At 32.6% G+C, this 11,136-nt stretch overlaps 1 protein-coding gene across 1 annotated transcript; it reads left to right on the forward strand.

Moving 5' to 3' along the window:
• The first annotated feature begins 298 nt into the window (after positions 1-298).
• Positions 299-4,432, forward strand: LOC132736149 (cell adhesion molecule DSCAML1-like). The gene is made up of 3 exons (XM_060723231.1): positions 299-545; positions 3,110-3,451; positions 4,128-4,432. The coding sequence occupies exons 1-3, from the start codon at positions 386-388 to the stop codon at positions 4,430-4,432; spliced, it is 807 nt and encodes a 268-aa protein (XP_060579214.1). The 5' UTR covers positions 299-385.
• Positions 4,433-11,136: the final 6,704 nt, after the last annotated feature.

Consider the following 11,136-nt stretch of genomic DNA (forward strand, 5'->3'; position numbering starts at 1 on the left):
GCTTATCAAATTTGTACGAACATTGTTTGAAATCAGTATTGAATTCAACAATATGTATCTGATGTCATCTCCGTGAAATATATTTCAAACGTCCAATGTGAAGGTTATAAAGCACGATATAATGAAATTGTTTCCGACCAGGAACCAATATTTTTTACATAGAATAAACAAAAGTCAGCTTTATTTTATCCGTTTCTTAAACTTGTCACATTCTTGTGCATTAATATTTTAATACTAATTTTGAATATATTTAGATGCACCAGATATCGTTGTAAACGTTAGTAGCCGGAATCCAACTGAGAACAACATCTAAACAGTTAAATGTGAACCTAAAGGAAGGCCTACAGATTACCATTTCTCGTTGCTTGTACATAAATGGGGAGATATGGTTATATCTAAAGTACTTAATTCAACCAATGGTGTCATAGAAGTACAAAATGTTCAACTTCAAGATAGTGGTACTTATATTTGTGTTGCAAATAATGGCATCCTAGACAGGAAACAGAAGCTTGATCAAAGTGGAAACAACACTGTTAATGTTAAAGGTTAGTGATTATCAAATTTAGCGCAAACATTGATTATTATTTCATGCTTGTTGCTCTGTTTGCACTGAGTTTGTTTTATGATATAGTAACAGAGATCAATATTAATAAAGAAGAAAAGAGTAAAAATGTAGAAAAAGAAATGAATTTTAATATTACTAACGAAAATATCAAGATACTATTTAGCGATTTACGAGTGGTTATTCAAAACACGTTTGTTATATTTTTGCAATGATGTTTAACTGCGTGGACTATTGTAAATGACTGTTTAAGATAACAGGTTGATACCTGCATAAATAAAGATTGACATGATTTCAAATAATTATATAACGGTACCTGGCGCACGCCAGGATAAACAAGAGCTGTCGGTAGGACAGCAACGCTCGACTATTCTTAGTGCTTGATAGTAAAAAAAGCCTTGATAATGTAAAATTTTCGAAGTTAACAAAAGGGCAACTTTTTTCTTTCAATCTATGTTACAGTTATAGGCCTTGAAGAGAGTCCTATTATGCTTTCAAAGAAGAGTATAAAATTTCTGCTTGTTTCAAAGCCATATGTCAATGGACTTTGAAAATATTTGAGGTATTACAAAAACTTTAACGTAAATACTAAGTCGAAAAGGGAGTATAATTCTGTCAAAATGCTTGATACAGTTACCTCCTCCTGTCTACAGGTTCGGGTCATAATGGTGAATAAGTGTGCAAAGTTTCAAAGCCATATGTCAATGGACTTTGAAAATATTTGAGGTATTACAAAAACTTTAACATAAGTGGTTACGCCGACGCCGACGCTCGGGTGACTACAATAGCTCTACTTATTCTTATCGAATAGTCGAGCTAAAAAGTAAGAAGTCATGCCTGTTTAAAAATATGTCAAAAAGATTTGACACATGACGTCAAATTATCAATGACTGAAAATACTTTTATTTTTCTAGATATTGCTTCCAAAATAAGACGCCGCTTTAACTAGGACTCAATTAATGACGAATATGGGGAAATTGAAAATCGCAGAATTATCAAATGTAATATGAACTAAAGAACACAGACTAAAGAAAGAAATTCTCATACAAATTCAGGAAAGGCAGTATCGCGTTCTTCAGTTTTTAAATGCCACACAAGGCACAGTATGAAGGAAGTGAAGATGTTAAAAACAATCTTCAACGCGGGCGAAAATACATCACTTCGGCAAAGTAACACTCATGTAACAATTATGTTGAAAACAATTAACTATTTCTTTATACATGGAACTTTGGATACTAACTGACAAGTCATAATATGTAAATAAAACATTTTACTGGTAAACATCTTAACATGTTAGTAACAAGTTAAGGAACAACTAAGGGATCGTCAGTAATATTCGTTGCGCTATTCTGACGTTGACCTCAGATTATTTTCAAAGTGCGCAGATTATGCCAAAATCTGTTTAATCTGATACAGATGTCAAATAATTAAGAAGATAAAAAAATCAATGTATCTGTGGATAGTCCCTTGTACTATTGTACATATCGCGAGGTGCATTTTATATAGCCTAGGCTGATATGACGCCAGATGATAACAACCTATATAATCTTTTTATTAATGTCTCGTTTCAACCCCCTGACATTACCGACCCTTTGCAAACACCGGATGACAGATTTTACTAATTATTCCTTTTAAAATGTTTACCTTCAAAATTGTTTGGTCTGTTGTAATAAATAAAAATTCACATCCCATTGAGGGTGAAAGAACCTTGAAAAAATCAAAAGAACAAACAATGTTGTTACACTAAACCAAAGCTTTGATTGATATCACTTGTCTCGGGGAAAATCCGTTCTATCTCTGTCAGTGGGTTGTAATATTTATAGAAATAAAGGCTTAGACTAATAAAGGTACTATTTAATACCTAATGTATCTAAACTTAAAAATAGAAATGTAATAAACATCAATATACATGCCTTTTAAATGTGAGAATGTGAGCTTTGACGTTGTGTAAAAACAATCGAGTGGAAAATCAAAATGCTATGGACAACTAGGCATGGTGACAAATACTCCTATGAAGTTTCACTGAATTTTCTCAGCGGTTTTGGATATGAGATTAACGTAGACAAGCTTATTCTACAAAAAAAAGACCATAAAGGAGCCATAGCTGTGCAAAAAAAATCAAGCAGAATATCAATAGAGTATGCACAATAAGTCTTGGTGACAAAGAATCCTGTGATGTTTAGTTTCACTGAAATCCCCAGCAGTTTTGTAGATGAAGCGCGGATAAGAGAATAGGACGGACGGACAGTATGATTACTATATGCCCCCCTTCGAGGTAAAAAAATATTAAAGAAATTTTAGTTAAAAATTATTCAATGACGAGATGAGATAATCGCAATAAGGAGTTTATACGAAAAACGATACGAATAGAGAAAATCATTTTCAAATGTTCAAAGCTTCATAAAATACTGAAATTGGTCAGTTCCTTATCAGATATATTGTGCAGTAAACTCTCAAGTGAGTCAACCTGTGTCTCATAATTTAAAATACGTTCATAATCTTTGCTTATATGTATAGATTGTGTGCCCCTTCTATGGAATATTTCAGTGTCACCTAAGATACTTTTAAAGGTAGATGACAGGAAATTCTTCGGGAAACTGGGATTTGCGGCCAATATTACAGCACCATTTTACAGTAACCCACCACCTCAAACTCTACAATTCAAATTCCAAAATGGCACTGTGATAACAAATTCTAACAAATATACAGTGTCATTCTTTAAAGGTATCGTCAAGGATACATTTTATGGAAAAGAAGTGGAGCTAGACAGTCACTTTGCTCAGCTTCAAATAAAGAATGAGGAAGAATCAGATTTTGTTAACTACACTTTGATCATTGATAACGGGATTGGATCTTTTAAATCATGGATTTTGGAACATGTCTATGAAAGTAAGAATATGTATGAATTATAGTGATTTATCTTGCTTTACTAAACGACAACTGAAATATCTTCTTTAATTTGTATCACATTAAATTACTTTTGTGCTACAATTCTGAAATGATACCTACAAGAAATGATTTTAGACATTTTAGAGAGTTTTGGGTTTTTCTTTACATTTGTTTAAATATTTATTAAAATATTATATTAAAACATTTTGAAAAATATGCACTTACGTGTCGTATTAGAGGTTCCATAATAACCGCCATATGAAAACATCTGCGCATATTTCAAAATTTAAATTTTTACTTATTCATGTTAAATTATGAATTCTGCTAAAATCCGTAGAGGTTGCTCTAAATTACCACTGGAAGCCATTAACATGCTCAATTAAACCGAGCATGAAACATCTTCAAAATTGATGTGGCTTTTATTATGGAGTCCTTTTTTTCTCTAATTTAAATGTTATTCCTTTAAACTTCATCAAATGAATTTTTCTTTATAATTCGAGGTTTTAGCAATACTATAATGAACAAAACAGAAGTAATGATGAATTTTCATTAAATCTCATACAGGATTATTTTATTTATACAACTAAATAGTTTAATCGTGATCAAAACCAATAAGAAATTGTTCACACGTATAGAAAAGCACAAATGAAATATGTTTCATCGATACTGATTACAGATACACCGAACGTACCTAGAAATGTCTCACTTACAAAGGAACTGAGTACTGATAATTCCTTAACTGTGCAGTGGAATCCTGGTAACGATAATGGACATAAACAGACTTTTATATTAAAGTATAGAAAAGTATCAGACATGGTTTGGAGTGTCATTTCCATCTTAGACATGGGTTATTTGATTAACTATACCATTTCCGGTTTAACAAGCGGAACCTATTACGAGATTATTTTGTATGCTTCGAACACGGTTGGAAATTCTAAAGAATCTCACCTAATCGGAAAAACGACAGGTTTGCTTTTCTAATAAGAAGTGATCTGTTAGTTTATCGCAGTATCTTTATATTGAGTAACGTCACCTACAGCTCGAATTCGCTATTCTTTTCATTATCTGTTTATATCAATATTGACCAAAAGGGGTGTCGATAATTCTTAAATAAAAGGATACGATTTATCGCCTAAATATTTAATCACCTAAACAATTACTCATACTGCGTAATAGCGTAGTGGTTGAGTGTTGGCTTCGTCAGTGTTGAGACCCTACTTCGATTCCTGGAAAAGGCATTTTTTCTTTACTGATATGTTTTTGTTTTTAGATATTTTTAGTTTTTTCTTGAATTTCTTTCACACAATACTATTAGAGAACTTTTATTAAGTTAGAAACAACAAAGTTTTAAATTGACAATATTATTCAATCTGTTCAATGAATTTTGCAATAAAATACATTCAATTTTTCTAAATCATAATAAGTTTAACTTTAAATTGTACATAATATGAAATAAATCACAGGTTTATTAAAGATAATATGAAAATGTTTTCTGAAAGTAAAAACCATACAGACACAAAAAATATTGCACAATTGCAGGTTTGAAAATAAATTGTTTTTATTCCACATGAACTCTTGATAAACTCAACTCTCTAACCACTACGCTACTCGAATGTGCATGTCCATATCCACTTTTATTTACTATATTGCAATAACAATGCAAAATTAAATAACTGAATAACTTGCACAACCCATTATGTCATAATGGTACGACCAATTAATGTAAACGTTATCGTGTTCGACTTATACTCCTTGTACGATAGGTTATACAAATAATAAAACTCCAATTTCAAAATTATATATTCGGAATATTTTTTCCTGAAGTAAAGTATAATTTTTTGAAATAGATCTTTGTAATGGTGAAAGAGAAGATCAAAATATAATGCTACAAGTTTTGCAGCATTAATATTAATGTAGATTATTTTTGTTCTTCTTCATTAAAATCTGATTAGCACTCATCTGTAAGTTTACCGATCGCCGTTTTATCTTTCATTTGCTTTATGTTCGGTAACGCCATTTTTATCCTTGTGCAATAGATGATAAAAGATAATGAATCTCCAATTCAAAAGGATATATAAGTATTCTCTATTCCTAACATAAAGTATTATTCTTTGAAATGGATCTTTGCCATGATGAATCAGATGGTCACAATGAAATGATCACAAGTTCTGCAGCAGATACGCATTAAATAATAGCATTTATGTTGTTAGAGATTTTTGTTCTTCTTTATTTAAATCGAAATAATAAGGAATTCTAAATTAATGAAAGTTTTGAAAATTATGAAACAATAAGAATAAAGTGCGTTAATCTTCATTTTTTAAACGCTGTTTTTTTCTAGGTAAACCAGCAGAATGTGATTCAAGCTGCGTTAGTACTACTAACATTCAAGCCATAGTCGTAGGACTTGTTCTTGGATTCATTATCCTGTTACTACTGGTATATGCTGGTTACGTTACATTGTTGCTAAAACGGAAAGGCGGACGAAAAAGTGAGAAGATTATATTGATTAACAATAGTTTGCTTCAAAGTAATATATTGTTCAAATTGTAAATTTGTTTTTTATGTTACAGCATAATATAGCGATTCACATGTGCGTACGTGTGTGCGCGCGTGCGTGCGTGTGTGTTTTTATAAAAATTATATAGTGAGCTAAAAATCCTCGTAAAAAAACACTAGTCTTATTTAAACTACTGAACTTGGATTGTCTATTTGGTTGTTCAAAGAAATTGATTACATACATATCTGGTAGCGATGGCAACCAAAAGGAATAATAAGAAGAAAATACATTTCTTTTTAAGAATCACAACGCCTAAAGCATAGATATTTTGCCTAAGGCATTGTCTGGTGGACCTTCATTTATAGCGCTTAGGTCAAAATTGGCCCATCCCCGCGGTCATGTTTTTTTCTTTTGTGTGTATAGTTACATTTTGAAAAAATCTTATTATTCATTTTAATCAGTGCTTGAGCTTAGATATATAGCATGAAATGTTGTTTAGTTGACCTCAAGCAATTTTTCAAGCTATAACTGGCCCCGTACCGGGAGTAATGGTTTGTTTTTGTATAAATATCGTTATTACTTCAAATTTCTTCTCTTGGAAAACTGCAAGAGTTAGATCTTAGATATATAGCATGTAAATTTCCTAGCGAACCTGTAGCCCTAGTCGAAATGGCCATGGCCTGGGGAATAATGGGTTTTCCTTAAATACATTTAGTAAATCACTTTAAAGCCTATCTCCAAAACTTCAAAAGTTAAGATTACGATTTTTGGCCTTAAACATTTTCTTATTGACAATAACCATTTTTTTTATATAATGTTCTTGCCATCAAAATTGACCCGCCTCAGTGCAGAGGTGGAGGTGTGGTGGGGTTGGAGTCATGGGTTTTCTTTATACACATTTAGAAAATACTTTAATAATGTTTTAAATCACCTTGGATAAGAGCTTTGATATTTAGCATGACACATTATCTAGTGGACCTCTACACAAATTTATAATTAGATCGGCATTGTCTTCACCCCGGAGGTGATGGGTTTTCCCTATATACAGATAAGAATTATTTTTTGAAATCTTGTTCTGTACAATGAAAGGCAAGAGCGTATATATTTTGAATGAAACAATGTCTGGTGGACAGCTTCTTTAAATCTGAACATTCTATACATCTGCGCCTTGTCTTCGGTATATCATCCTAAAATATGGCCGTGACCTCCAAATTCCACACAAAGTTCTACTTCATATTACAAAGTTTCAATGTTTAGAAACAAAGAATGGTCTACTTCTGTTCCTACTATTAAGTGTTGTAATAATCCGGTGGGATAATATTATTAACAGATGCTATCTTGTTGGTTAACTCACTTTTGAAAGGTACTCGTATTAATGTCACAGATTGAAATTATTTGGTAATGGCAGCCGTGGCTTTCCATAGTTAGTTTAAGCGGAAACATCGTGCACGCGCGTTTTTATTCGGTTGCGTTTAGTTTTTATCGTATATAATACATTTAACTTCCGGTATTGAATCGGTGAAAATCGACAATTTTCGTCAATGACGTACATTGTCGATCTCACCCGTGCAATATCGTTAACACTGGTCACTCGTTCTTTGTTGTACTTGTTCAATTGTTTTGTTTGTTGTAAATTTTTCTATGTGAGAGAGATATCCATTTGTTCCTTAAATATTTTTTACTTCTGCGCACTGTTTGCTTTTCCTGTCCCGCTCACTCTTTACAGTCATCTCTTACGAGTCAGACCTTTAGTAACTAGTTAAATTTATTTAACATTAGATCTACTTCTTACTTTATATTTCAATTCTTATTGAAATAATTTGATAAGTAGAAATAGTATTAAGATTAAGATATTGATTGTATATCTTATTTATGTATTTTTGTATTTTCTTATTCCGCGTCGATTGTGTATAAATTGTTAATTCATGGTATTTTGCTTTTATATGATATGTATTGTATATGATATATAATTATTTTATAATCATTTTAGACCATTTTATTTGGATTCATTAAAATACCGAACCTACGTCCAGAGTTTGTTTCTGTGATCCCCAAAGCCAGAAATATTTTACCCTGCGACATTAATATTGATAATTTCATTTCAGATGAATATGCTTCATGCAGAGAAGTTAAGTAAGTTTCCGTTTGACATATAACTTCATTTTTAAAATGTTCTGTTTTAGTAGATGCATTTTTTAAAACCGATGGGCATATCACTTCGAGATAATTTTCTACCGACCTTCATGTATTTAGCACGTTTTCTAAATTGCATTACAAAGTTGTAAGGGGGGTTTATTGGAATCACTGAAAAAGTCGGCCAAGATGTAACATAAATTATTTAGAATAGCGGCAAATCGCACGACCATGGGGATGGTTAAAACAATGTAGCTGTCTATTATATCAATAGTGTGTGAAATAATAATTTGTTTGTCCCGTAATCTGATTGACATATTACATGTAATAGTAAGAGCATCGAAACACGAGGCTATCTGATTTGTACGAGAAGGGCGTAGCCCATGAGTATAAATCAGATTGCCGAGTGTTTTGATGTTCTTTCTCTTTTGTATCATTGACAAAAATAAAAACACGTTCCCTGTTGTCCCAGTATGAAACCCCAGAAAAAGAAACTAATGGACGAACATCTATAGTAGTATAGGGGCCGGTTTACCCCCACGACTGCGCATGCGCGGCGCCATATTGGATTCTATTTTTAGAATGACATCATCGTTCTATTTTTAGAATGACATTATCTGTCTATTTTTAGAATGACATCATCGTTTTATTTTTAATCTCCCGGAAGTATACGGAGCTGACTTGTATACCCGATCTAGGGCGTGAATCGCGGACATTGAGGGTCAGGTCCTCGGCCCCAAGACGCGGGAGATAAAATTAGTATCCAAGCTTTTAAAATTGAATGGCAAAAATAATGATTCCCTTTGTTTTATATTTCCCACACTGCGTACAGTGTACTTGATAACTGATTTAATTATTACTTTAATCAATGTTCTCTATAATACACGTTTAATTCAACTCAAATAACTAACATTTAAATGTATTTCTTCATATTTTAAATATTCACCCTTAATACATAATTTATCTTAACATTTTCAAAAATAAGGTTATTAACATTTATTTTTAAGTATTTCTTTATAAACATTTAATAAAAATATTACCTCTTTACCCCTTAAGCTCCAGCAACGAAATGACTCCAATATTAAAAGTACTAATCCCTTAACGGCGCATGCTTGGATCTGATGACGTCACCAATGCAATAAAACAAGCTCCAACATGTCGCCGCGTCTATTTATTTATGGCCGACTGGGCGGACAATTCAAAAGTAAAACATGTCAAATTTGATCCTTTTAAGTCGCCGCACTGTCTGGCGAGTGTTTTATTTTAGGGACGATACATTAACAATGGTCTATTCAAGTGCCAAGGCTAGCTTGTTTACATTATTTGGCGTGTGTAGATTTAAGAGCAGATGTGCGGACAAAGGCCCATTCAACTGTCAAAATTAATCCCATTGAAGTCACCACAAGGTTTGGCGTCTTATTTATTTAGAGAAGAATACTTTAATAATGGTCTATTCATGTGCCAAGGCTAGCTTGTTTACATTATTTGGCATGTGTTGATTTAAATTCGGAAGAGTTAACAAAGGTCCATTTAACTATTAAAATGAATCTCTTTAAAGTTGCCACTTGGTCTGGCGTATGTTTATTTAGGAACGGATATGCGGACAATGCTCCATTCAAAAGTTTATCCGTCTAAAGTAAAAGCGGGTTAGCAATAAGCTATTGTAGTGTCAGTTTACCACTGGGGTATAATTTTAAACTCATTTTGGAAAAGAAATGCCAACATGTTTTTAAAACTGATCACCACATAAAAAAAACAACTTTTATCAATGGTCACTAAAACCGAACAAAAATACAACAGAAAAAGCGTTTTTCGTCTTTTGTGCAACATTTTACGATATACATTTTGATTTTTTTCGCATAAAATGGTAGACCTGACAGAATGCTTCGAAATAAACCCAAGAATCTCGATTCGATTTTTAGGCGTTCTCGAGTTATGGCCCTTTATCGATTTTTAAACTATTTTTTAAAAGTCCATAAAACCGTTAGATTTATATGCCGTTTGAAAGATCTCTGCGAGTAGATACAGAAAATGTATTATTATATGGATCTATCTCTTACCGTTTTTGAGATAGGAGAGTTTGAATATGGCAAACAAAATCACTCATGCGGAAAAACGCGCATAACTTTTTCGTTTATGAACGAAACATAGTCGTGTTTGGTATCAAACGAAAGGTCTTGACAAATGCTACGAGCTCGTACTGTTAAACCGAGAGTGAAATCACTCATGCGTAAAAAACATTAAAATAATTAAATAAGCTTACCCCAGTCTTTACTCCTCGCCTATCAAACTATTTATGACAATTTACGACAGGTTTAAACCGGTATTGCTATTTTTGATCAGCCAATGAAATTGAAAAACGATGACGTCTAACAATAGACAGCCTCGTTTTGAACCCACTCTTTTTCATTAACCAATGAAAAGTGGAGAAGGATAACTGGATAAATTTTGACATAAAAAACGCCTTTTTTGTCTTTTATGCAACACTTTACGATATCGATTTTCAAGATATTTGTGTCATTTGATAGACCTTACCAAATGCTTCAAAATAAACCCTAGGTTCTCGATTCTATTTTAAGCCGTTCTCGAGTTATGGCCCTTTAGCGATTTTTAAACCAATTTTTCAAAGTCCATAAAACCGTGAAATGTATATACCGTTTGAAAGATCTCTGCGAGTAGATACAGAAAATGTATTATTATATGGATCTATTTCTTACCGTTTCTGAGATAGGAGAGTTTGAATATGGCAGACAAAATCACTCATGCGGAAAAACGCGCATAACTTTTTCGTTTATGAACGAAACATAGTCGTGTTTGGTATCAAATTGAAGGTCTTGACGAGTACATTTTACTTACGCGATCAAACCGGATGTTAAGTCACTCGTGCGTGAAATTCATTTATTCTCCCCAACCAACGGACCGATCTTATCAATACCTGTATCGAACGAAAGGTATTACTCACTAAATTCAGAAAATGTATATTTTTGTATCGCTGACTCGGATAGGACACGAGATATGAAGTAAAATCACTCAAGAACAGGGTATTATTTGAAAC

The sequence above is a fragment of the Ruditapes philippinarum genome, unplaced genomic scaffold (assembly GCF_026571515.1).
Source record: "Ruditapes philippinarum isolate M1 unplaced genomic scaffold, ASM2657151v2 ctg5347_1_1_1_1, whole genome shotgun sequence".
Lineage (NCBI taxonomy): Eukaryota > Metazoa > Mollusca > Bivalvia > Venerida > Veneridae > Ruditapes > Ruditapes philippinarum.